We start from the raw sequence: 27,992 nt of genomic DNA, 5'->3' as shown, positions 1-27,992 counted from the left end.
CTTTCTTGCAGCAGGACACTTTCGTAGAGAACGAGGGCACTCTTAGATTGCGTATAGATAAGCAGCAGTCACAACAGGCAGTTCACTTCAGTATAAATGGTTGCTGTAAATGCTGCCTCCGTGGAGTCATCGTTTTAGATGTGGTACTGACCCCAGTAACTTAACTGCCTGATTGGCAAGGTTTCCATAGCAATGGATCTGACATTTGCATGAACTGGGTCAAATTGTGCCAATTCATTGGCACCTGGGAGGCATTCTCTGGGGCACCAACTGGGGCAAGGACTGCAACAACATTGTATTGTAACATGGGATTTTCAGACTTGCCCAATAAATACAGCCAGATATCAATAGAAAAGGCATGTGGTAGGCCACAGTCAATTGGCCAATAAGCTGAGAACGTTGTGTTGAGCCGAGCAGACAGCTTGCATAAGCTCTTGTTTACAGGAAGGTTTTGGTTATTAAAGGGTATAAAAACTATTAAAGCCAACTATGTAAGAATCTAAAACCTTTTCCGGTGCCACATACTTCCTGAGCCAGAAAAAACAATATAATATAATGTAATCAAGCTGAAACAGCCTATGATTTATGTGATCAGCTTAAATCCTGGTGCAAGAGGTAGAGTCCTGCAGTGGGTCGGGTACCCGCGGGTTACCCACAAAAAAAGTGGGTACCCTGCGGAATGAGGGTAGGCTTTTCAGGTGCGGGTATAGAAGCGGTGTCACGGGTTGCAGATCTCTTCCTGCTGCAGTGCTCTCCCTCCTCTCATCTCCCCCTCCCATCTGTCTTCCGGCACAGCTCTCACATCACACGGCGAGCTTCTGTTCATCTCGACTATCGGCGACGTTTGATGATGTCACTTCCGGTCTGGGTCGGGTAGTGGTTCAAAGTAGGTAAATATGCAGGCCGCAGTTCCGGTTGCGGGTCCAGGTCTTAGAAATTGGTTCCTCGCAGGACTCTAGCAAGAGGTACAGGAATTAATCTATCCACACAATGGAAATGACCAGCATTTGGCAAATAGCTCTGATCGTGCACGCTGTGTATAATTGCTCACTGTTATATATTAACTTTTGTAAAACATGAGAAATAAAACATTAATTGAGAGCATCCACTTTCTTTCATTTTTAATCCTGTAATAAATTCCAGTTGGATATCCAAAAATGAAAAAAAAGGGGATCGCCTCTGTATTTCAAGAATATTCTTGGTCAGGCAGCAGCCACTAGCTGGCTGGAGAATTCGGTTTTCTGTTATAGAAAAGCTTTAAAGGGCCAGTATAACCCTTTCTGAACATAAACAAAGCACTTCGTTATGTAAGTGCAGATAAGGTGTCGGGCATGTTTTTACGTGAAGGATGTTAATGAGATTTATCATCTCACTTTGTGCAAGTGCCTCGGCTCCGTGGCTAAACCAAGTGCTGCTCTCACTTATTCAAGGTGTCAGACATTGATCATTAGTGCTCGCAATGTAATTATTCAGTGTGACTGAGAACGCTGAAGGGTTTAGAAAAATACAACTGCTTTTTCAGAGCGTTTAGTAGAGGAAATATTACCCTAATCTGGTTTACCGTACAAAGGGGACATACGCTATGATATTCTGTAATCCACCAGGATCGTAAAGGAGAACTAAACCCTCACAATGAATATGGCCAAAAATGCCATATTTTATATAATGAACTTATTGCACGAGGCTAAAGTTTCAGCTTGTCAATAGCAGCAATGATCCAGGACTTCAAACTTGTCACAGGGGGTCACCATCTTGGAAAGTGTCTGTGACACTCAGATGCTCAGTGGGCTCTGATTGGCTGTTGAGAAGCTAAGCTTAGGGCTCGTCACTAATTATCCAGCAGAAAATGAGCTTCCCTGGCTGTAATATACGCTGATGCTACAGGTTTGCTGATTATTAAATTCTGATGCTAATTGCACTGGTTTCTGTGCTGCCATGTAGTAATTATCTGTATTAATTACTAATCAGCCTTATATTGTGACATTTCTATTCTATGTGTACTGTATATTGTGAGTGGGTCCCTAAGCTCAGTAAGTGACAGCAGCACAGAGCATGTGCAGTGAATCAGCAGAAAAGAAGATGGGGAGCTACTGGGGCATCTTTGGAGACACAGATCTTTACTGCTAAAGGGCTGTGGTTGCCTTGGGCTGGTACAGAAGCACAAAACAATGTACAACATTTCTAGCTACTTCTTTGGTTAAGCTTTAGTTCTCCTTTAAGTCACTCAGAGTTCCATTGTCATCATAAAAGCGCTCAGTCATGTGCCTTTATATGGCAGTCTAGCCTTAGTTCACAGAGGGGACATTATTAAATAAAAACGACTGGACACACGGGGAATAGTAGTCAAATTCTTACCACGTTCTTCCTTTATTCAGAGCTCCCGGGAACCTCTTGCACTCATCAGAAGGGTATAACAATGTTCCACTTGGGCAACACAAAAAAAAAAACAAGAAAAAGATGTCTACAGACCATTTGCTTATTCAGCGCAATCTATTCTGAAGTGCAATGCCTCAGCCAAAAAGAACGGAATCACAATGCTGTTTCATAGTTTCATATGAGGTGTCAGAATTTAGGGTACAGCATAGGCCAAGATGACAGGCATCAGATGCTGTATTTCTGTCTTGCTAAAGCCATTTTTCTAATAAAGGCTTTTTAAGGAACCTGACTGGATGTGTGGTGCTGTCTACCTGGGAAGGCATCAGACACTTACTGGTTGGAGAACTTTGCAGATGCCGCTGAAGAAAATGGCTAAGAACATCCACTTGTTATCAATCTGTGGGCTCCTTGGTTAGTCCTATGCAGAAAAAAAAAACATTATGCTAATATATTCTGCCATGTACAACGAATAGCAGCTTTTTTTCCATCCATGCCTCAGACCAAAGAAAAGAATCAAGAATTTTGACAGTTTTATATGTTGTGTACATCATTGGCAAATAAAGAAGGGGTGACTCAAAGCCATCACACACCTGATATAGTGATGCTCCATGTTAGTTTCCTGTTTCTTGATGGTTAGCGGGTTGTGGATAAGGTACTTGCAGTTCGGGTAGCGGGTATGTGGGTTGCGGGTCTGGGTTCGAGTCAAACTGGTTCTGCGCAGGACTCTACGTCGATTGCCTGGTTCCTGCACACAAAACATGGTGAGCAGGTGGCAGTGCAGCTGCCCCCTAGATACCTGACAAAGGGAGATTTAGCCAGCCGAAAGCTCTCCAAGTCCCAAGAACAGGCTCAAGGAAATATGTAGTTAGACTGTAAATAGTGCATTATTATAAGGATACATACAAATACAATGTTATTTTTATATTAAAAATACACATTTATGGCCTATAGAAAAACTAAAGGTGAACAATACCAAAATTAATACAATTCAGTAGAGTAATACTGTTTTTTCCCCCCTTTACCTTGAGAAACGTGCCACTTTTCCTCTGTGTTGGTTAATTGTCCCAATCAAGGGAGATAAGCTTGATGTACAACAGGGCACCCAGTAACAAAAACTCATACTTGGCATAAGGCGTAGGTAGTTACCGGTCAAGTCCACCATCACAGCTGGGGCCTCTCGGGTGAGGCACGCAAAGAGGTTTCTGTTCCGAGTTCATGGTTTCCTGAGTAACACAGAAAAAGGCGGAAATAGCCTTAATGAGGAACCTTCATTGCTCTAAAGTAGTATTTCTTACACTTATGATCCGAGGCTTTGCAACCCAAGAACGGTCATAAAAATAAAGTGAGGAATACGTGCTTTAAATGGGATCATTGACTTATCCTAAAAAGTATATGGACACATGTTTGGGTCCTGATCCACAGGTTACAGCTCCCTGGTTTCCAGCTTACAAAAGAAGCCGGTCATTTCTGGGCAATGCTTTATGCACCCGGGAATACTTCATCCCTAGACAGGAGTGAGCTGGTGCTTACCGACATTTACAACTGTAAATTCCACAATCAACAGCACTAAAAGGGTTAATGCACATGAAATATCTGCAAACTTTAATATATGGGAGAAGGGAATTAGTATTAATTGAATACATTTGAAACAACAGCACCACCTACTGTCAATTCTTGCCAGGCGGTTGGGATACAATTAAGACAAAAGAAAATGAAGTTAGTAAGCAAAGAAGTGGCATTCTTTCATTTCTGTTGTCAGTTCTAAGAACATCACACAAAATCCTATCCTTTATTATATAACATCCCAGTGGTGACGTGCCAGCAGGGAAGGGGGAACATTTCTCAGGATTTCACCATTATTGTAGACACGGTTAGTGAGCTAGTGTAAGTTTGGATTCAAAATACATGTGGAAGCTGCCTCAGAACCAATGTAAAAACTTGTCACCACCAAATGACATCCCTTATACTGCTTTAAAGGAAAACTATACCCCCAAAATGAACACTTAAGCAACAGATAGTTCATATTATATTAAGTGGCATATTAAAGAATCTTACCAAACTGGAATAAATATTTAAGTAAATATTGCCCTTTTACATCTCTTGCCTTGAGCCACCATTTTGTGATGGTCTGTGTGCTGTCTCAGAGATCACCTGACCAGAAATACTGCAGCTCTAACTGTAACAGGAAGAAGTGTGGAAGCAAAAGACACAACTCTGTCTGTTAATTGGCTCATGTGACCTAACATGTATGGTTTGTTGGTATGTTTGTGAGTACAGTGAATCCTACGATCCCAGGGGGCGGCCCTTATTTTTTAAAATGGCAATTTTCTATTTATGATTACCCAATGGCACATACTACTAGACAAGTATATTATTATGAAAATGGTTTATTTACATGAAGCAGGATTTTACATATGAGCTGTTTTATGCAATATCTTTTTATAGAGACCTACATTGTTTGGGGGTATAGTTTTCCTTTAAGACGGACGTTTGAATGCAGAGCACTGAACTGATGCTGCTTACTGGCAGAATAGTTGCAGGTTTCTGCGCACACACCAATCACTGATGGGCCGCTATACCATCAAATTCAGAATTTTGCTTAGTACAGGACAGGTTATCCAGAATGGTCGGGACCTGGGGCTTTCCGTATAACGGATCTTTCCACTGGAAAATCATGTATATTAAATAAACCCAATAGGCTGGTTTTGCTTCCAATAAGGATTAATTATATTTTAGTTTGGATTAGGAACAAGTACAGAACCTGTTAGAATGCTCGGGACCTGGGGCGTTCTGGATAACTGATCTTTCCATGATTTGTATCTTTACACCATAAAACGATACTGACACGTTCCTATAAAAATCAAGTTGCTGCACAAGCAATAGTTCCCCTCAAACCGCCCCAGCCCAGCGAACTTGCGTTGACTTGACCCTCCGTCACTGTTAAAAGATCTTCTGAGCTGTTTTAGTGATGCTGGGCTGGGGGGCGGCATGATCCTTCCATAGGCTAATTACAAATGTAGTATTTGTAAGGAAGAACGGAAAAGAAAACCCTAAAAATTGCACCTCCCCATTGTTAAATCCGATGACTCAAAGAACCAATTAAAACTTAACGTTTATTATTATTAAAATTAAAACATAGCGTCCAGAAAAGATTGTTGATTAAAAATGATGTTAAGAACAGGGGGATAAACGGACTGAGCATAAAGCATTATACAACATGACCTCTGTCACTCCAACTTTCTACATGTTACCTAAAGTGCACAAAAACTTACAGAAACCCCCTGGTCGCCCCATAGTCTCAGGTAATGGCAATCTTTGTGAGAGAGCAAGCCAATACATTGACAAGAAGCTACGCAAGTTCGTTGTCACATTACCATCATATATTCGTGACACCGGAGACTTGCTATACAAATTCTCACATGTGAAGGTAGACAAAGGGACCCTTCTTGTGAGTTGTGATGTTGAATCACTTTACTCATCCATCTCACACAAACAGGGGCTTCAAGCTATTCGTTTTTTTATGGAGACAGAAAGTGATTGGGGAGGTCAATATAGAGATTTTCTGGCAGATCTTGTTGACTTTTGCCTCAATCACAATTTCTTTGTATTCCACGATAAATTTTATTTGCAAACCAGAGGAGTGGCAATGGGTGCTGCCTTTGCACCCACATATGCCAACCTATTCATGGGGTGGTGGGAGGCCAATTGTGTCTTTAGTGACCAGATGTCCCCATATGTTCAACATTTTCACACTGGTTTCGCTACATTGACGACCTGGTGTTTCTGTGGACAGACGATGTGACTTCCTTAACAGAATTCCTATGTCTTCTTAATGACAATGATTTGAACATCAAATTGACCCATTTAATTAGTGACAAGAGTCTAGATTTTCTAGACGTAACACTAATTATTCATGAAGATGGATCCATTAATACGGATTTATTTCGTAAGACCACTGCGACTAATTCCATACTGCACTTTGAAAGTCATCATCCGATGTCTACCAAAAGAGGTATTCCCGTTGGAGAGTTCCTACGTTTGAGACGGAACTGTTCAGATTTACCTACTTTTAAACTAAGAGCATCTGAACTAACTAAACGGTTACAGGAAAGGGGATACTCACTAACTGTGATTAGAAAGGCATATACGAGAGCTATAAAAACTCAGAGAAATTCTTTGTTACAAGGTCACAAACGTCCAGTGTCCAGTGCAGAACAGCCTGTTCGCTTTATTGGCACCTATTGTAAACAATGGTCAACGATCGATGCCATTCTGAAACGACATTGGCATATTCTGCATACCGATCCAATACTAGACAGCTTACTGGGCGGCCCACGACCTCTGACTTGTTGTCGCAGGGCACCCAATTTGAGGGACCGACTGGTCAAAAGTCATCTGACCAGACCCCCAATCAAACCTACACGCATGGGTACATTTGCTTGTGGCAAATTTAGGGCTTGTATCTATATGCATAATGAACATTCAGTAGTTGATAGATTCGGTAAGCAACATCGGATTACACAAACCTTTACTTGCACTACGGATAATGTTATTTACATGCTGACCTGTCCATGCAATAAGGTTTATATTGGTAAAACCAATAGGCCTCTTAAAAAACGCCTTTTGGAACATGTGGCCAGCATCAACAATGCACCAGAATGGATACAAAACAACCGCAAGTTGCCACCAGTCAGTCGTCATTTTCTGGAATTCCATAATAACTCTAGTACAAACCTTAGAGCTATGGGTCTTTATAGAGTTTCTCTTGGGATCAGAGGTGGAGACATTGAAACAGCATTATTATCTAAAGAAAGTGAGTGGATTTTCCGGATGAACGCGTTAGGTCCAATGGGACTCAATGAAAGCATCACAATGAATGTATTCATTTGATGATAAAGGATTCATCATTTCCTGGCCACACACTTAATATTGCCACATTGATCTGCTACCCATTCAACAAACAGTAACATTGTTGCTGATATTATATGGGATACTTTGTGCTTTATGAGCTAATTAGTCTCTTCCAACAGGCACCCATGATATTTATTTTAAGAAACGCTAGGAGCTTCACTCTCTCTTTTAATATATACCAAATAAGATGAATTCGCTTGGGAGGTATGGGGTAACATTATATGCTTTATCTTTATATTCATACCATTGGTGTCCATATATGTGTATTACACTCACGCCACTTGGCTAATGGGTCAATGTGTGTTTCATTTTTTTACAATGAACGGCTACTATCAGTGCTTACAGGGATGCATTGCGTGAATATGACTTTCCCTGTGACAGCCCTGGGACACAAAATCTGTTTAACATGGCAGATGGGATCGAACTACATGGATGCTCCTCCCCCTATGATGCGCAATTGTATGATTGGTTGATTCAAATTTTCAACCGTTCCCCCACTGTCTATATATAGGGGTGATCCTCCGGCGTACTATTAGCCTTTGACATAGCCTGCTGTGAGCAGGAGAAACGCGCGTCAGGTGCTTTTTAGAATTGTTACGCAGGGGGTGTAAACTAACACAGCTTATTACAGGCCTTGATCCACGGCGATACTGGGAGGGACGCTCTGTGGGTGAAGGGGAGGGAGAACAACGGAGCCTTGTTGGGGTAGAATTTGGGAGCACTCGCTAGCACTCATACATCTCCCTGATAGAATTTCTGGGGGGGGGGTGGTGCGGTTGATAATCCTAATAGCTGCGAAGTGTGCAGCAGAAAGACTTCTTGTGTATGGGTCTGTGACCCTTATTGTTGTTTTGGCATAGCCGGTATTTGGTTTTCCTTCTAAGGACCCGGGAGGGTTAATTGAGGGTGAAGGGGTGGATGGGGAATCAAGCAAGGGAATCTATGCGGATCGGATCTTTAACCATTGCTTCTCAGGGAACTGAGTATTAAGCCCCATCCATACACTGGATTATCCCAAGACCTTGGATTGGTCGTATATTCCCCCCCACGGCTTGTTTATATCGCACAATATAATTATAGTCTGTTTATCCCCCTGTTCTTAAAGGAAAACTATACCCCCCAAACAATGTAGGTCTCTATTAAAAGATACTGAGTAAAACAGCTCATGTGTAAAACCCTGCTTCATGTAAATGAACCATTATCATAATAATATACTTTTTTAGTAGTATGTGCCATTGGGTAATCATAAATAGAAAATTGCCATTTTAAAAAATAAGGGCCGCCCCCTGGGATCGTAAGATTCACTGTGCACACATACAAACCACATGTAAGGTCACATGAGCCAATTAACAGACAGAGTTCTGCCTTTTGCTTCCTCACTTCTTCCTGTTACAGTTAGTGTTGTAGTATTTCTGGTCAGGTGACCTCTGAGGCAGCACACAGACCATCACAAAATGGTGGTTCAAGGCAAGAGATGTAAAAGGGCAATATTTATGTAAATATATATTCCAGTTTGGTAAGATTCTTTAATATGTCATTCAATTTGATATAAACTATCTGTTGCTTAAGTATTCATTTTGGGGGTATAGTTTTCCTTTAACATCATTTTTAATCAACAATCTTTTCTGGACGCTTTGTTTTAATTTTAATAATAATAAACGTTAAGTTTTAATTGGTTCTTTGAGTCATCGGATTTAACAATGGGGAGGTGCAATTTTTAGGGTTTTCTTTTCCGTTCTTCCTTACAAATACTACATACAATTTAACCCTGCACACCATCTTATTGTTTCTTGAGGGTGATTGTCAGTGCTCCCTTAACCTCCATTCATTTCTATAATTACAAATGAAAACAGGACTTTTAAAAATTTGGATTATTTGGATAAAATGGAGTCTATGGGAGATGGCCCTTCTGTTACTTGGAGCTTTCTGAATAATGGGTTTCCAGATCCCATACCTGTACATGGGAACAGGTATGTGCAGGACTTGTACAGAGCCTTGCCCCTTCTCACATAATGTAATTAGTTTATAAAGCACAAAAGGAGCCCTGTGGAAATTAAGCCTGCCAGCAAGGCAATGGCTCCTTACACAAAGATAGAAAAGGTGCCAGTAATGAGGGATGCACTAAATCCAGTCCAGGATTCAGCTCGGGGCAGTCTTCTTCTTCCTTAAAATCATGTGACTTTTCATCATTCAAACAAGGAAGTTAAAAAAAAGTGTAACCCTTCCTGGCCCTAGTTTGTGTATGCAAACGAGGGCTCGGACTCCGCTCTTTCAATTGAATTCTGCCAAATGCCAAAATAGTGGATTCAGGGCATCCCTGCCAGTAATATTTTCAACGAGGCATTTAAAATAAAACAAAAGCATGGGGGTCCCTTTCAAACCTCGAGTACAAAACAGCCTTGATCTTACCTAAATTCACACATTATTTCCACTCCAGAAGTTGAGGAAAAGAACAGTATTGTTATTTCCTTATTGGGCCCCTCCTCGCTCTACTGACTGATCGACTTACAATTCGGAAGTTCCCATGTGGTGAAAAGTTTGCATATCCTCAGGAGGTCTGTCAACATACCCTTTAAATGTGCTTTTTTGACGTTTTGCCATGAATGATTTTCCTGTGCCATTGGTTATCTGGAAGGGAGCTTCCCCGTTTTTTTTGCATTTCACACCTTTTCGCACACTTCATGGGCATTCTTCTCTGCCCTGTTTACAATTCTGTTTAGCGACATTATGGTTGTTGGCAAGTATGGCCAGTTTGGTCCTTGCTTTCATAGATGATATACCAAGAGCTGAACTGGCTCTGTACTTGCGCATGTGGCTACGGAAGGCAACAATGGATCCTCCATGGCAGCCATCAGACAGGTGAGGAAGGTCTTGTGTCAACTGTGGGTCTTTAACAATTTCCCGAAGATGCTTATAGGCTGGACTGTCTTTTTTCAGACAGCCAATGGCCTTCCTCTCCTGCTGTGTTAAAGGACATGTAAACCCCCTCCACAAAAATCAGTGAACAGCCTCTTTGAAATCTTTAGATAACTGCCACTCTGGTTGTTAATAGGTTAACAGTAAGGCTGCAGCATCCCCTTAATCACTTAGAAATCCTTCTCCTCCTATAAGCCCTCTCCCTCGGGAATTTGATTTAGCTGTTGGCTCATGAGCATGCTCAGTTCTTCTCAGCTCATATTACTAAACACATCCTCCAGTCTAACAGCCAATGAAGAGATAGCATTGCTGGTTCCCATAGAAACTCTAGCTGTCTGATCCTATGTTTTACTCCTAACCAGATCTCCTGAGCTCAGCTTAACCATTAAAGTGCTCAACCCCAGCAGAACTTTTTATCAAAGTATGTTGTGCATTTGCAGTACACATGATGTAGCATGGGTGGACAAGATATGCCCAAATATTGGCTTTACTTGTTCTTTAACGGCTTATGGGAATTAGAATGATATATATCCTTCCAGTTATGTTAGTCTGTAACATGATAGAGAAGAGACTGACACCCTTCACAAAGCATGTTTCCAACCCCAACACAAGTTTTAATGCTCCACCAAAAATGTTTGATAATGGGACAGATCCATAAGCAAATATTGTCACCCATCTTTTTCTTACTGGCTGAGACTTGTTCAAGTGTTTGACATAATTGCAGACTTTATGCTGATGGTTAACGTCCGCATATTTCTCTCTCATTACTTTCTCGATTCCAGCATGGCGATCCGTAGCAAATTCACGCATTTTCAATTCTTCTTCGAGTATCTTGTCAAGGCAATTCTGAAATGTCCTCTCTACAGTTAAAGACCTGCTCATGGGAAGGAGAAGACACTTTGAAGTCCACCACCTTATGTGAGGCTAGAGCTATCATTGTATAGGAGCAATATTTTGCTGTGCTTCTGGAGCTGCTGTACATCCCATCTCCAGCTCTGCACAAAGGTTTTTTGCCAATTTTGTCTTTGACTCTCTTGTGCTCCAAACACCAGTGATGGTCCGTATTTTCAAAGAGAAATTCCTTGTGATCTTTGCAGTAAGCTTTTTCAGATAACTGCTGCATTCCTAAGAGGTTATTCATTTCACGGACTTGCTTAGAATTAGAGCCACTGAAGAAAATGGTAGCCGATAGTAAAAGATTACCAGCAGCAACTCACTCCAAGCATGGCTGGCTTTGCCACAACTTGAACGATGTCCATTTATACAATACCCAGTAACAGAGAGAAATGAGCCGTCTACATCTTTTCTGAAGCTCCCAACTGGAGCTGTACAGCCTACCACATGCGAGTTTATAGAACAAGGTATCCAGGCATGACTCAAAGACTAAGAATTTCCTTACTTGCACCATATCCTCTTCTGAAGTGTCTTCAATGGTCACACGGACTTCATGAGTTCTTATGGGAAACATGGCTTTTCTGCTTTTGTGACTGCACATTGTATACCATTGTATACCCCAACAGAATAGTTCTGGCGAAGACATGATCATCACAGAAAAGTATGGTCTCGGCCATTGTTTATTTATTAGGTGTCTACCTTCACTGGCATTGCAGCTTCCAGAGATTGCACAGCTTGATCAATGGCAATACAATCCACCTCTGTTTGAGTGCTTGCATCTCTTTATGCCAGCCAAATACTTTCTATAGCAATATGCATGCTCATGAAAGCAGCTGGTTCCATGGTAATCTCAGTAGTCAATGCTTGCGCCTGGGCTAGTGTTTGCAGTTGTAACTATTTAGCATGCGAACAGCTGAAGGTGCTTTCTTTTATCAATGGTCTCCCCTTGGAGTCAGGAAATATAGTGGGCAGCACATCTTCTCTCAGAGCCTTGATACTACCTCTAAACATGTAACATTCGGGTGCAGATGCGATAATTGTCATTTTTCTTCTTGTCCAGAATGCACTGTGCGTAGCCATCGAGATCTTTGAACTCCTGGCCAGTCTGCTGAAGCCAAGTTCCAAGTTCTTTGGGAATATGTAAAAAAAATCACATCATGGTACTGCGTTTTCTTTCCGCTTTTTGTGCTTGGACTATATTTGTGCATGGCTTCTCTCTGAAACGATAATATTTCCATTTAAATCAACAGTGTTATCATATGGCACTGTATGTCTACAACATCAACAAATATATGTATATTTGACATTTGAGGATGTTTTTCTGTGCTCCAGTTTTGCACATTTTCATGCTATAACCCCCTCACTCATGTGAGCACTTACAGGTGGATGCTAGGCTTAAAAGTGCAACACAGGGCAGATCGGACACCTCGGGTGCCATAACGCTAAGAGACTAATGCAAATTGTTTTTCAGCTGTGCCTTAAAGGAAAAGGAAAGTCCTGTTATACTTGGGTGATCACATTTACTTACCTGAAACCCCAGGTTGGTGCACCTATCAGGAGAAAACTGGCCAGCGAGCAAAGGAGAAAAGGCTCAGGATACACAGCAGATAACAGATAAACTCTGTAGCATACAATGGGATTCTTCTGAAGGTTTCTGTTATCTACCGTGTCTCCTGTGCTTGAATGGCTGCCCCCATGGCTAAACAGCAGCTTGTTTATATAAACTATAGTAGTACTTATCTGTTATCTACTGTGTATCCTGTGCTTGAATGGCCGCCCCCATGGCTACACAGCAGCTTGTTTATACCAACTATAGTAGTACTTATCTGTTATCTACTGTGTATCCTGTGCTTGAATGGCTGCCCCCATGGTTACACAGCAGCTTGTTTATATAAACTATAGTAGTACTTATCTGTTATCTACCGTGTCTCCTCTGCTTGAATGGCTGCCCCCATGGCTACACAGCAGCTTGTTTATATAAACTATAGTAGTACTTATCTGTTATCTACCGTGTCTCCTCTGCTTGAATGGCTGCCCCCATGGCTACACAGCAGCTTGTTTATATAAACTATAGTAGTACTTATCTGTTATCTACTGTGTATCCTGTGCTTGAATGGCTGCCCCCATGGCTACACAGCAGCTTGTTTATATAAACTATAGTAGTACTTATCTGTTATCTACTGTGTATCCTGTGCTTGAATGGCTGCCCCCATGGCTACACAGCAGCTTGTTTATATAAACTATAGTAGTACTTATCTGTTATCTACTGTGTATCCTGTGCTTGAATGGCTGCCCCCATGGCTACACAGCAGCTTGTTTATATAAACTATAGTAGTGTTTATGTAACAAAAACACTAGTTTTACCAGTGCAGGTTAAAAAAAGAGCCTCACACCGGTCAGCGCTTGCAATGGAACGAAATAGAAAACATAAAATATGCCTGGATAGCAAAGCCCCCTGCCCGTAAGCAACAGTCCTTTAACTCACAAGCAACTCGACACATAAATACCTACTTCCGGCCCCTCAACCTACTATTTTATAAAGGAATATCCACAAGGCTATTGGTCTATGCTATAACGTGACCTGCCCTACGCCCAATCACAGCCGGGAACGTAACACGCACGTTTTTCAACGCTGCCGGGGATTGCACAGTTCCACCAGCGTTGACGTCCACTTAGCGGAACGACACGGGACTGGAAGTCGCTGATTGGTTGAAAGTGATTCTCAGATTTCGGGCAGCCGGAATTTGTAGTTTCCTAATCGCCTGTCTAAGGAGGTGGGCTTCTGGAAAGGAACTTCAATTCCCAAAATGCCATGCGCCGGGAATTCCCGGAATCTAGGTTTATGCATTTTTTTTTTTGCTAGGGGAGAAGTAGGGATTTGGTGCAAGCCGGAAAACAGGTCTACAGATTGGTGAGTTGTGCGATGATGGTACTAGTGAGCGAACAGTGTATGTACCATGTGTTTATGGCGGGGAGAAGGTTTAGAATGAGGGGTTGGAGGCTGTGCCTGGATCTTATTTTGGGGGGGGGGGTAGATAAATGAATTGACAGGAGCAGTTTTAAGGCATTGGCTTGTGCCCTCAGAGTCACAGTGTCCCTTGTGTGGGGTCCAGTAAAGAGACAGTATTTAGTTGTAATTAGTACAATAATTATGTGGCATCTAAATCCATTTGCAATTGCCAGAGATTATACACCAGTCCCTGCTCCAGCAGAGCTTACAATCTAAAGCCCCTGTCATATTCACACACAAACACGCTTGGTGTATCAGGAGCCAATTCCCCTGTGTGTATTAGACTGTGGCAGCAGAGAAATCTATTACAACCCCTTCACCTTTTGGTGTGACTGTTTTGTGAGCAGGAGTCTGTAATGCAGGGAAGGGTGAGGATTATCTGTGTACTGAGGAATCGAATTATCTACCTTGCTAGAGACAAACATGGAGGCGCTTACGTTTCCCTGTTTAGCTCAAAAAATAATATAAACTGTTTGGTCAAAACCAAGTACCTGGCTGAACCAAGTCCATACCTGGAGTCTAGCTTGAGTTTTGGTCACATGTTTAAGAAATGCGTTTCTCTGTCCCGGAGGGTTCGATTGGGTTCCAAAAAAAAAAAAAAAAAGGATTCCCTGGGTCCCTAGTAAACTTGCCAAGTATTGGTGAATATTTATGTTTCTTGTCAGAGCAACGAAACATGTACAGGCACGACGCAAGCAACATATGCAGTATCAATGTTGAATAGGGAGAGAAAATGTTTGGCGCTTGAGCTGTTGCAGAACTAAAGCTCCCAGATTTTTGTCACAAGCTTGACTGGTGGGATGATGGTTGTTGTAGCTTAAGAGGGGCTGACTGTTGCTTGAATCAGTCCTAGTGAACAAGCACATTGTATAGGCACGGTATAAAACTGCTGCAGCGGGGCAAGGGTAGTGACGCACAGCCTCCCAGTGCTGCACAGTTTTTTTTTGTTTTATTTTTGGCTTAAAGGGGTGCTTCACCTTTAAGGCTATGGGCACCCATGTGGAGAACCACATCGTTTCGCACTGCAGTTTTTAAAAAAGCTGACCGCTGCGAAAATACGCTAGCGGAAGTACCATAGCCTAAACTGGAAACCGCTTGAGTATTTACGCAGAGGTCGGCTTTTTTTACAAATTACGCCGAAACCGCGGTTGTTTTCTGCATGTGTGTCCATAGCCTGGGTTAATTTTTAATATGTTCTAGAACAGCCAATTCAAAGAGACTTTTCAATTGGTCTTCATTATTTATTTTTTATAGGTTTTTTTTTTTTTGTTGTATTCTTCTGACTCTTTCCAGCTTTCAAATAGGGGTCAATGCCCCCATCTCAAAACAAGTTCTCTGCGAGGCTACACATTTATTGTTATTGCTACTTTTTATCACTCGTCTTTATATTGAGGCCCTTTCCTATTCATATTCCAGTCTCCTTTGCAAATCGGTGCATGGTTGCTGGGGTAATTTGGACCCTAGCAACCAGATTGCTGACATTACAAGCTAAGAGCTTCTGAATAAAAAGCTAAATAACTCAAAAACACCTAATAATACAAAATGAAAACCATTTTCAAATTGTCTCAGAATATCACTCTCTGTATCATACTCAAAGCTAATTTAAAGGTGAACAATCCCTAAGTTTTCATTATTCCAATTGCTGTTGTTATTACTACCTCGTGAGCCCTTGTTATGGATCAACCCTGTTCCCTTAGGTCTTCAGGATTGCTCCATCAGCTGGTGCCCCCCTTTTCCCTAGTTCAGGGTTTAATTCCATGTTTTCCATGTTCCAGCAGCCTCCAGCCAGTGTAAGTGATTGAGTGGTGCTGGGGTTAATGTTGCTGCTGGATTCCTGTCTCTGGTCTAATCCTGTGCAATTCAGTGCAGCTGTATAAACAGCACTTCTCTCTTTTGTTCTTCATCCACATGTGGTTCTTAGGCCCGTTTAATTTCTGCTCCTCCCCAGTAGAACCATGGCTGTTAATTCCCCCTTCCTAAAGGATTCCCCAGCTAACAGCACCAGAGATATACTGTAGGCAGCACATTGCTCATTGTAGGCATGGGAACAGCTGCCAGTGGGGAAGGAGGCCACACACTGGCCTATAAAGCCTGGAATATTGGGTTCATTGTAAGCAACTTATTGATTGGCCTTCATTTTTTCTTTTTTTATTGTTTTTTAGTTATTTGCCTTCTTCTGGCTCTTCCTAGCTTTCAAATGGGGGTCACTGACCCCATCTAAAACATAAATGCTCTGCATGGCTACAAATGTATAGTTATTGCTACTTTTTATTTCTAATCTTTTCTATCCAGGCCCTCCCCTATTCAAGTACCAGTCTTTTATTCAGATCAGTGCATGGTTGCTAGGGGAATTTTGGACCCTAGCTACCAGATTGCTGAAGTTGCAAACTTAAATAAATAGATAAATAACTAAAACAAAAATAACAAAAAAAAAATCTATTGCAGATTGTCTCCAAATACCACTCCCTACTGCTAGATCATACTAAAAGTGCCTTCAAATGTGAACAACCCCTTTTAACATAATGACTGCTGCCCGAAACCTTCCAAACGCTTTTTTTCAGTTCAGTTGTTTTCAGATCATTCCCCAGAAATAAAGACTTTTTTCAATTACTTTCCATTATTTATTTTCAAAATCTAAGTTTAAAGGGCTTGTTCACCTTCCAAACACTTTTTTTTCAGTTCATTTGTTTTCAGATTGTTCACCAGAAATTAGGGATGCACCGAATCCACTATTTTGGATTCTGCCGAACCCCCGAATCCTTTGTGAAAGATTCGGCCGAATACCGAACTGAATCCGATCCCTAATTTGCATATGCAAATTAGGGATGGGAAGGGGACCATTTTTTTACTTCCTTGTTTTGGGACAAAAAGGCACGCGATTTCCCTCCCCATCCCTAATTTGCATATGCAAATTCGGATTCGGTTCGTCAGAAGGATTCGGCCGAATCCCGAACCGAATCCTGGATTCGGTGCATCCCTACCAGAAATAAAGACTTTTTTCAATTACTTTCCATGTTTTATTTTTTACCGTTTTTTTTTTCAAAATCTGAGTTTAAAGTTTTATGTTCCTGTATCTGTTTCAGTCTGGCAGCTCAGTGATTCTGATGCAGATTCTGAACAATTTTATGCATTTAGTTGATACATTTAGTTGATACATTTAGTTGATACATTTCTCAGCAGTATCTGAGGAGTAGTAGCAACTATTGTATCAAGTCTAACAGCTGCCTGTAATGAAACTCTGGGATTCTGCTCAGCAGGGACAATGATAAGAAATGTATCAACTAAATGTATCAGTTTAGAACAGTTTACAGGGTCGGCGACCCCACTCTGCTTTAGAAGGTGAAAAATGACACCTTACATTAGAAAAACAGTCACACCTAGAAAATAGAAGGTGATTAGAAAATGTCTTTATTTCTGGTGAACTGTCTGAAAACAACTAGGTGTTTGAAGGATGGAAACCGCGCTCAAATATGTTGTGGGCTCTGTCCAGGGGTTTCCATTTATCTGAGTGGCAGAGGGCCTGGACAGTAATCATGGTGCCCATAATGCTGAGTAAACCGGATGCTCCTTCCAGGTGGCCCCGTTTTTTATCTCATTGTCCACATGGGAGTCCTGGGTTTTGGGCCCTTCCATCAAGTGAACAGGTTCCCAAAGAAGGAGTGTGGCATACGCCCCTCTACCATTTTCCCTTGGGGAACGTGATTCTCTTTCAATGAGTCTGCATTGGGCTGGAGTATGATCCAATGGTTGGCTCTGGCTTCTTTCAAAACGAGTGGCTCTTTCCCATCTTTACAAACATGTTGTGTTTTTGTTGGAATGTAGGTTTCTCTTTCTTCATACCCTGTCAATGATTTATGCAACATACTTGATGATAATACAGATAATAAGTAACCACGGCGAGATAACAGTATCTTTGGGTGAACTGAAAACGGGCATAAATGGAGGGATTTCTGATCCACATCTCATAAAGAAGGGAAAACTAATTGTCCTATATTAATAAACATTAATACCTGGATTCTTGAAGGGAAAATTAAATGCTGTACAGTTTTTGTTTTTTAATCAGCAACTCTGCAGTTTGCAATTTCAGCAATCTGGTTGCTAGGGTCCAGATTACCTAGCAACCAGATTTGATAGGAGAGGCCTGAATAGATTGATGTGTAATAAAAAGTAGCGATAACCGTATCCTTACAGAGCATTTGTTTTTAGAGGAGGTCAGTGACCTCCATTGGAAAGAGTTAGAAGAAGATAAATACACTATTGAAAAAGTGAAGGCTAACTGAAATGTTGCTTAGAAGTGGCTGAACATTCTATAACATAGAAAAATGAATTTAAAGGTGAACCTCCCCTTTAAGTAAAAAAAAAAAGTGCATTTTGTTGATTTTTGAGATTAAGAAGAGGGAGCCATGCTGCCAGACAGGGAGACAATCTGTGCTTTTATCCCATGTTGGGCAGAGAACTGTGCACGCTTGTTGTGCTTTAGTCTCTCTCTCTTTCTCTCTCTGTTTGTTTAATGCACAGGATCAGCTCCTGGTCTGTTGATTGGTCGGGGACTTTCCACTTCTCACTAACTTATCGCCCACTGCTTGTTACATGCCTTTCTGTACAGATCACTCCTCTACATCCCGGCCAGCACGCACACAAACTTGGGACCGTCTCCTCTGAACAACCGGCAGGGAAATGTCCTAGTGAATACATCGCACAGCTCCGTGCAAAGGTGAGCCAGCATTTACTTATTCACAGATATTGGGATTATTATTTTGCAATATTTGTTCTCCACATCTTGATAAATAAATGAACCAAGTCTGTACTTGCCCTTTCTTCTTTATGGCACAATGTATTTATAATTTGCTGATGCCATTTGTTGAGGGCCCACACCTTTTATAAGGGGATGCTGGGAGTTGTAGTTTTGGATCCAGAGGGAGTTGCCATTCAGCAGTGGCAGGGCCAAGGTTAGAAGAGATTTCATACCTCCCAACGTTTGAAAAATAGAAGGTCAAAAAGATCAGAATTTTTTCTCAATGCCCATTTTATGGCCACACCCCCTAATTACCATGTCCAGTTTTACAATTTGGCAGATTATGAAAGGTTGAACACATTTTTGGTTGTTTTAGGGCCATGTTTTATGTGTTAGTACTAGGGATGCACCAAATCCACTATTTGGGATTCTGCCGAATCACCAAATCCTTCGTGAAAGATTCGGCCGAATACCGAATCATAATTTGCATATGCCAATTAGGGGTGGGAAAGAAAAAAAAAGAAAAAACATTTTTTTACTTCTGTATTTTGTGCCGAATAGTCACATGATTTCCCTTCTCTCCCCTAATTTACATATGCAAATTAGAATTTGGTTTGGTCAGGCACAAGGATTGGGACGAATCCGAATCCTGCTGAAAAAGGCCCGGATCCTGGATTCTGGTGCATCCCTAGTTAGTACACTTTTGCTAATGAAGGTAAAATTGTCATTAGGGTAAGGACACATGGGCAGATTCGGGGAGATTAGACGCCTCTTCTTCAGGGCGACAATCTCCCCGAATCTGCCCGTGTGTCTCTGCCCTTAAGCTGTGAATCCCCGTTCTCCCAAGAGACTTGCTTATCTCAAATAGTTAGTTGTTTGCTTGTCTTAAGTGGATCTAAGCGCAGGCACTGCTTATTCTGGGCTCTGCTGAATAGCCTCTTCTTTTAATTAAGTTTCAGAAACTGTGTCTCTTTTTGTGGTGTCGGTGCAGGAGATCAAAGAGAAACTCTGGATTTTTTTAATAAAAACCCGGGACTGTCCCACAGAACACAGGAGAGTTGGGAGGTATGAGATTTTGTTGGGGCTCCCTATCATTTGTATAAATCCGAATGCCCAACCTATGGCCCTTCGGCTGTCGCTAGGTGCAGGGGATGTACTTGAACAAAAACTAAAGTGTCGTAGGCATTACTGATTACATAGTGTTGTCATTATCTTTGGGTGCAGTTGATGTCTTGCCTTACCATTGCTGTCTTGTATCTCAGGGCTGCCAGCATTAATACTGGGGCCCCATACAACTGGGTGAGTAGAGCCCCCCCCTCAAGGGTGCCCCCAATTGTTAGCTCACCAGTCACCTAAGCAGTGGGCTCTGCCAACAAGTAGAATGGGGCCCTATTGAAAAAAAAAGCCATGGCTATGCCCTTGCACAGCCCTAACCCCATCCAGCCCACTCCCCCTGCAATCCCTGCCTGATTAATGACCCATATATAGTACCTGCATGTCTCTTGGGGCCCCTGGCTGTTGTGCCTCCTGTACCCCCTTGATGGTGGCCATGCTTGTTTCACTGCCCAGCAATCGTACTCCCTACTTTACAAAATTACAATATATATTTAGAAGACACCCAAAAACAACGATGCAGTAGCCAAAATAATTATAAAAAGTAAAAAAATCTTTTATTAGGACATATAAAGCCAAACGCGTTTTGTGCCAAATGGGCACTGTCAGTAAGTGCCCATTAGGCACAAAATATGTAAGGCTTTATATGTCCTAATAAAAGATTTTTTTACTTTTCTAAATACATATTGTAATTTTCAAATTTTGCGGCCCTTGGGGCAGGGGCTGGCGGGCAGATTCGGGGAGATTTAGTCGACTAATCGCCTCTTCTTCGGGCCGACAATCTCCCCGAATTGCCTTCCGCCTGCAAAAATGAAAAATCGCCTGCGTCGATGCACTCGCGGCGCTTCGATTTCCAATGTCACCCGAAGTTTCCCCGTGAGGCAACTTCGGACGACTTCGGAAATCGAAGCGCCGCGAGTGCCATTGCGCTGGCGTTTTTTCATTATAGCAGGGGTAAGGCAGTTCGGGGAGATTGTCGGCCCGAAGAAGAGGCGATTAGTCACCAGACGACTAAATCTCCCTGAATCTGCTCGTGTGCCCCTGCCCTTGGACTGGGGGTCTTTTGAGGAGTCCACAGTGTGATCTTTTTCGAGGGGATTTTTTTGTTAGCGGGCTCGGGGGGCGACCTCGTACTGTCCCTCGCAGGCGGGTGCGGGTTGAGCTCTCCTGCTCTCCCCGCCCGCCACCGTCCAATGCCCGCTTCCAACTTCCGGGTTCATCTTTTATAGACGATGCGCCTGCTAATCAGAGATTTGATGTAAACACAGACACATGCAACGAAAGCCTTAAGCAGACTAAGTTTGCTGGGAGTTATAGTTTATTATGGATTGCTATAAGTCACTCCTTTTTTTTTATAGATGGAATGATTTTATTTCCCATGTTGAGTAAAGGGCTTCTCTCACTTTTCACCCCCATATATACTCTACTTTTGGAGAGGAACCATTGTTGTCTCTTCTTTCCATGACGTCTCCAATGTGCTGGGGAGTTGAAGGGGAAATGTGTGGGGAGAGAGGCAGTCTAATGAGAGAGAGAGAGGCCACAGGGAACCTCTCCCATCTCCCACTCACTTATTCAGCTGGACCTTTGCTTTACTAGGCTCCAATTCTACTATGAGACATTTAAGCCTTCACTTCTGATTCTGCAAATCTTACATTACTGTTATTTTAGGTTGTTGCACTTACACTGGTGTTGCAGCAGGCTTTCTGACGCCCACGTTTCTCCTAAATATGGAAATAAGGAACTTTCCAAATATAATGAATTCAATATTTAATTGCCAATTCCTGTTTAGTACCCCCCCCCACACACACACACACACTGAGCAATGTGTCTCTCTACATGCAAGGATTGGAGTCAGATTTTGATTGACAGTTACATGAGATACACTAGTGTCCTGCATGGGTCCTGTTGGGCATAGGCCTGTCCGGCCCAGACACTGCTGCGTTTCTTAACCTCATTTTAATCCGATGTTGCTGGACTACAAATCCCAGCATACTTTAACATATTATCAGGGTTGTGGCATGCTGGGAGCTGTAGTCCAAAAACAGGGATGTATTCTTAAAGCAATATTGCACAATACAATGTTCCCATATCTTTTGGTCCTGGGCAGCATTAAAATACAAAATAATCCTTCAATGAAAATCCCAGCAGATCTGTGTACATTTTATTTCGAATAGGTCAGAATACGGACCTATTCGATCAAAAACGGACCTATAAAACTTTGACTTGATTTCGGTTGGTCTTTTTGAATTAGAATTTCGAAGTTTTTTCAATTCGAAATTCAGCCCTTGATAAATATGCTCCTTGGAGATGGGAACACAAAGCAGAGTTTTAATTGCACTGAGCAAGCCGGTCCTTTATCTCCATGTTTGATTGTAGTGTAATATAATGGCACAATAATCTCTGTATGAAGGATAAGAGCAAGATGGATGACACTGTGCTGGGAATCGGCATTCTCGTTGGTCAATTATCGTTGGTTTCCACGTGTAATTACGTTTTTTATCTCAACTGCTATATAAAACTAGGGGGTGCAGTGGGACAGCTTTATAGTTCAGTAGGGATGCACCAAATCCAGTATTTTGGATTCGGCCGCACCCCTTAATCCTTCGCGAAAGATTCGTCCTGAAAACCGAATCCTAATTTGCATATGCAAATTAGGGGTGGGAAGGGAAACCATTTTTTACTTCCTTGTTTAGTGACAAAAAGTCACTGGATTTCCCTCCCCGCCCCCTAATTTGCATATGCAAATTAGGATTTGGTTCGGCCGGAAAGAAGGATTCGGCCAAATCCAAATCCTGCTGCAAAAGGCTGAATCTTGGCCAAATCCCCAACTGAATCCTGGATTTGGTGCATCCCTAAATATAACTGACTCTGGCACAAAGCCTGCATGTAGAGAGGGCCAGATGCATGCAGTTCATAAGGGCAGCTCACTAGTAATAAATCGCATGTAAGGACACGAGTACCTTAGTTAATAGTGTTAATAGTGCATCCAAATTAAAGACCAATGTAACACTTTTACATTGTTTGTGCATTAATTAAATTCAGTTTTATAATTGTGCTGCAGTTCTGGGGGGGGGGGGCAATGCATTATAGGTAAACATCGGTTTTTAAACCTGCAACTTTTATTGTAGCCAGAGCTCTTTTCAAGCTAATAAAATCAGAATGTTCCTTGCAACCAGATCTGATCCAATGCCCTTTTATAACAGCACAATATATTGTTCTCAATCCTTCACATGAGCAAATCCCACATGTGAGATTCTGGAGATTCCCGGGGAAGGCATTCCATATGAGCTGCAGCAGGGCCTTAGTTACTTCTATTTGTTACGCTCGTCTCCACGTGAGCCAGGTCCAAGTTTGCTTTAATGAAAACAAGCTGCTGGAATGGGGTTTAGAGGACAGAATACACTCTCTGCTCTAGTGCAGCCCCTCACATGCCTCTGCTAGAAACTTCATAATTAATCCACTCTTTCCAGGCTCTGCTTCTCTGATACTTTAGATTGTTCCTGCTAGGGATGCACCAAATCCAGGATTCGGCCTTTTTCAGCAGGATTTGGATTCGGCCGAATCAATGTGCCTGGCCGAACCAAATTCGAATCCTAATTTGCATATGTAAATTAGGGGTGGGTAGGTAAATCATGTGACTTTTCGTCACAGAAGAAGAATTTTTTCCACTTTTTCCTTTCCTGCCCCTAATTTGCATATGCAAATTAGGATTTGGTTCGGTAATCGGCCGAATCTTTCACCAAGGATTCGGGGATTCGGCCAAATAGTGGATTCGGTGCATCCCTAGTTCCTGCCACATTAGAATTCTCCATAGGGGCTGCATTGTGCAGCTGCTCGGTGTCCCTTACCAGTTGTTTGGGGGGGGTGGAAGCAGGGCTGCCATCGGGGGGGACAAGTGTTCTGAGTCCGGGCATGAAGGGGGCCCCCCTTGAGAGCGCCGAAGCCTGCACCCATTTTTCAAGTCCTAAACAGCCGAAGTGCCGAACAGCAGAGGGACCCGAAGCCACAAAAACAGCCGAAGTGGCGAAAAGACCCGAAGCTACGAAAACAGACGAAATTGAAGTCCTGAAGCGGCGAAAAGACCCAAAGTCACGAAAGGAGACAAAGTTAAAATCCTGAATCAATTCTACTGAACACCGATGTGTGTTTTTTTTGTTTTTTTTATTCCCCTGGCCACCAGTGTATTATTTTAATAATCTATAGGCCCCTGCTTCCAATGTTTTGTTAATCTTTGGGGCCCCAATTTTTTTTTAACATGTAAGGGGGGCCCTGGCACCAATGCTTTTTTTAAAAAAAACTTTTATGGGGGGCCCTGGGGCCAATTTTTTTTTTTTAACTTATAAAGCGGCCCTGACCATCAATAGCTTTTTATAACTTGTGTGTGGGGGGGGGGGTAACTTTTTTAGCGCTGATGTCTGTGGTCTTTTAACTGTGATGGGGAGTGGGCGGGATCTGGGGTGGGGCTTGGGCGCTAGTGTTGTACGGGGTCCCATGATTTCTAATGGCGGCCCTGGGTGGAAGTGCACTCGCTGATCTTTTACTGTGTCTGTGTTGCAGCCATTCCCTTGTGTGGCTGACAGTTGCCCGTGGTCTTGACCAGCAGTTGTTTTGTTTCTGTATTGTGCCATTGTGGTGCCTGGTTCTCTAGTAACCTGACAACTTTCTTTTCATGCAGCCCATGGATGACTTACCTGGATTATGACCTCAAATAAGAATCCGCGCTTTAACCATTTCTCAGCTGGAGCCTCCAATCTTAATTTAACAGAAAACAGCAACGGGGTAAGGAATGATCCTCCTTCCTTCGCAGGGCCCTTCACTTTATTCTTTGGGTGTTCGCCTTCTGCGTTTTCTTAGATTTGCTGCCCCCCAGTGATTCACCCTTCCTTGTTCTGAAAGGGGTTGTTCACCTTTGAGTATGGTGTAGAGAGTGATATTCTGAGACAACTTGTAATTAGTTTGCATTTTTTATTATTTGTGGTTTTTGAGTTATTTAGCTTTTTATTCGGCAGCTCTCCAGTTTGCAACTTATTCAATCGTGTTGCTAGGCTCCAAATTACACTAGCAACCATGCATTGATTTGAATATGAAACTTGAATATGACTAGGAGAGGGCACAAACAGAAAGATTAGTAATAAAAAGAACTAATAACCATAGTGTGTAGCCTTACAGAGCATTTGTTTTTGTTTTTTTAGATGGGGTCAGTGACCCCCATTTGAAAGCTGGAAAGAGTCAGAAGAAGGCAGCGAATAATTAAAACAAAACTGTACAAAATAAATAATTATGACCAATTGAAAAGTTGATTAGAACTGGCCATTATATAACATATTAAAAGTTAGCATAAAGGTAAACCACCCCTTTAATGACTTGTCACTCAACTGCTTTTCATTTATTTAAAGGGTATCAATCATTTGCTGATTATTAAATTCTGATGCTAATTGCACTGTTTTCTGTGCTGCCATGTAGTAATTATCTGTATTAATTACTAATCAGCCTTATATTGTGACATTTCTATTCTATGTGTACTGTATATTGTGAGTGGGTCCCTAAGCTCAGTAAGTGACAGCAGCACAGAGCATGTGCAGTGAATCAGCAGATTGTGAGTGGGTCCCTAAGCTCAGTAAGTGACGGCAGCACAGAGCATGTGCAGTGAATCAGCAGAAAAGAAGATGTGCAGCTACTGGGGCATCTTTGGAGACACAGATCTTTACTGCTAAAGGGCTGTGGTTGCCTTGGGCTGGTACAGAAGCACAAAACATAATGTAAAACATTTCTAGCTACTTCTTTAGTTAAGCTTTAGTCTTAAACTTAGATGGCGGATTTTAGGATCAGAGATTAAAGGGATATTTTCACCTTAAGGGCAGAGAAACACGTGGAGATTCAGGGAGATTTAATCGCCTCTTGTTCGGGCTACTAATCTCCACGAGCTGCCTTCCCGCCAGCTGAGCGCTTTGTTATACGAAGTTGCCCTAAGTTGCCTCATGAGAAAACTTTGGGTGACTTCGGAAAATGAGTGCCATCCCGCCATCGATTTAGATTGTAGCCGGCCGGAAGGCATTGCGGGGAGATTAGTCGCCCGAACAAGGGGTGATTTGTCGCTGGGCAACTAATCTCCCAGAATCTCCACGTATGTCTCTGCCCTTAGGTTAACTCATAGTATGTTATAGAAAGGCCTATTCTTAAGCAACTTTTCAATTAGTCTTAATTTTTTAAATCAATCTTTCTAATAAGGCCCTCTTCTATTCATATTCCTGTCTCTTTTTCAAACCACCGTCTGGTTGCTAAATTAAACTGGACCTTATCAACCAGACAGCTGCCGAATTTCCACACTGAAGAGCGACTGAACAAAAAGCGAAATAATTCAAATAATAAACAAATTCCGACTAAATTTAAAGGGGTTGTTTACCTTTCAAAACGTTTTTCAGTTCAGTTGGTTTCAGATAGATCACCAGAAATAAAGACTTTTTCCAATTATCTATTTGTGGCTGTTTTTCTAATATTGAAGTGTAAAGTGTCATTTTTCACCTTCTAAAGCAGCTCTGGGGGGGGGGGTCGCAGACCCTTTAAACTGCTCTAAATTGATACATATAGTTGATACATTTCTTATCTTTGTCCCTGCTGAGCAGAATCTCTGGGTTTCATTACAGGCAGCTGTTAGAATTGATACAATAGTTGCTAATACTCCACAGATACTGCTGAGAAATGTATCAAATAAATGTAGTAAATTATAACAGTTCAAAATCTGCACCTGAATCACTGAGCTGTCAGACTGAAACAGAGACCAGAGACAAGGACCTTCAACTTTAGACTTAGATTTTAGAAAAACTGTAAAAAAAAGAAAAAAAAAGAGTAATTAGAAAAAGTCTTTATTTGTGGTGAACAATCTGAAAACAATTGCACTGAAAAATTTGTTTGGAAGTCGAACAGCCCCTTTAATAGCATAAAACTTTAAAGGTCCTCATACACAGGTCGATATAAGATGCCAGAATAATAAATTTGCAGTTTATGGGCCCCCGAGGACCACATCAATAAACCTATTCAGTCCTCGATCTGATGGAATTTTTAAACCTGCCCGATTGATATCTGACTGAAAGTCGGGAGGTGTCGATTGGGCTGGTTTAAAAATTCCGCCGGATCCAGAGGTTTGTTGATGTGGTCCTCGATCTGACCACCTGTATTCTCCTTGTGATCCGATCGACGAGCCTTTTGGTGGCCGTAGACGCACAGATAATTTGTTTCGTACGATATTCGGCTCGTGTATGTTGAGAAAAGAACCGACCGATATCGGCAGAAGAATTGGATATCGTTCAGCTCGTGATCGGACTTTACGGAAAATTATGATCGGGTGCCTTTGAAGACATTGGCCATTGTTAGTGCTGAATCATAAGATACAGGTAGAATTGTGTTGTTTCTATATATATAATACACAAAAGCCAAGAATAGCCTGTAAATTATATCCTTATAAATGGTGAGTTCTGATGTCATCAGTTATAAACGGTGAGTTCTGATGTCATTTCTGTCACATGACTCATTGAAATTTGTGTATTATAATAAATAAAGTACCCCCAGTTGTAAAATATGAGGATATTAGAAGTTACCTCGGAGTTCCATGACCTGAATAAAAACACTCGGCCTTCGGCCTCGTGTTTTTATATGGTCATGAAACTCCTCGGTAACTTATAATATCCTTATATTTTACAAAAGGGGGTACTTTATTCACTATATATCTGAAGTTCAGCTCTACACGTGTGTATTGAAACTAACCATCTTTCTTAGAAAGACCTTTTCCAAGAAAGATCATAATTGTTACGACAATGGCCACCTTTATTTAGTACCCATGATCGGATCAACCCAATATTACTGTCTCGCCCAATCTCACCCACCTCAAGGATATCTAGCTTTATGCAAGTTCCAGGTAAGTGACCAGGCTAAAGCTGGCATTGCATGGGGAGATATAAGTTTCTAATTTGGTCCCTTCAGACCAAGCCTGCAGCTTATCTGCCTGTGTATGGGCCCTGACAGTTGACCTATTTGAAAATT

General features: G+C 41.9%; 1 protein-coding gene and 1 long non-coding RNA gene across 8 annotated transcripts in view; one reads left to right on the top strand and one right to left on the bottom strand.

The window, feature by feature from the left end:
* Positions 1–334: 334 nt before the first annotated feature.
* LOC108703211 lies at positions 335–12,692 on the bottom strand. 4 transcript variants are annotated; one of them, XR_005964630.1, is made up of 7 exons: positions 12,626–12,692; positions 9,697–12,314; positions 3,399–3,599; positions 2,967–3,121; positions 2,711–2,794; positions 2,356–2,424; positions 335–955 (listed from the first exon to the last, which is right to left on the bottom strand). It is a non-coding gene; the product is annotated as an uncharacterized LOC108703211 (long non-coding RNA). The 4 variants fall into 4 exon arrangements; XR_005964629.1 differs by lacking the exon at positions 12,626–12,692 and having other exon boundaries at positions 9,697–12,615; XR_005964631.1 differs by lacking the exon at positions 12,626–12,692 and having other exon boundaries at positions 10,891–12,615.
* A 1,109-nt stretch (positions 12,693–13,801) lies between these two features.
* traf7.S (TNF receptor associated factor 7 S homeolog) overlaps positions 13,802–27,992 on the top strand; it is a 42,344-nt gene continuing 28,153 nt past the window's right edge. The window contains exons 1-3 of one of the 4 annotated variants that reach the window (XM_041577888.1): positions 13,853–14,008; positions 18,714–18,821; positions 24,631–24,734. In XM_041577888.1, the coding sequence (XP_041433822.1) occupies positions 24,654–24,734 (81 nt within the window). In that variant the 5' untranslated portion in view covers positions 13,853–14,008; positions 18,714–18,821; positions 24,631–24,653. Of the gene's footprint in view, positions 14,009–18,625; positions 18,822–24,630; positions 24,735–27,742; positions 27,868–27,992 lie in introns of those variants that run through there. The other 3 variants (XM_041577887.1, XM_018237233.2, XM_041577889.1) reach the window with 3 other exon arrangements.

Source organism: Xenopus laevis, chromosome 9_10S, assembly GCF_017654675.1.
Source record: "Xenopus laevis strain J_2021 chromosome 9_10S, Xenopus_laevis_v10.1, whole genome shotgun sequence".
Taxonomy (NCBI): Eukaryota; Metazoa; Chordata; class Amphibia; order Anura; family Pipidae; genus Xenopus; species Xenopus laevis.
The sequence above is the reverse complement of the archived record's forward strand: the minus strand, read 5'-3'. Positions and strand labels throughout refer to the sequence as shown.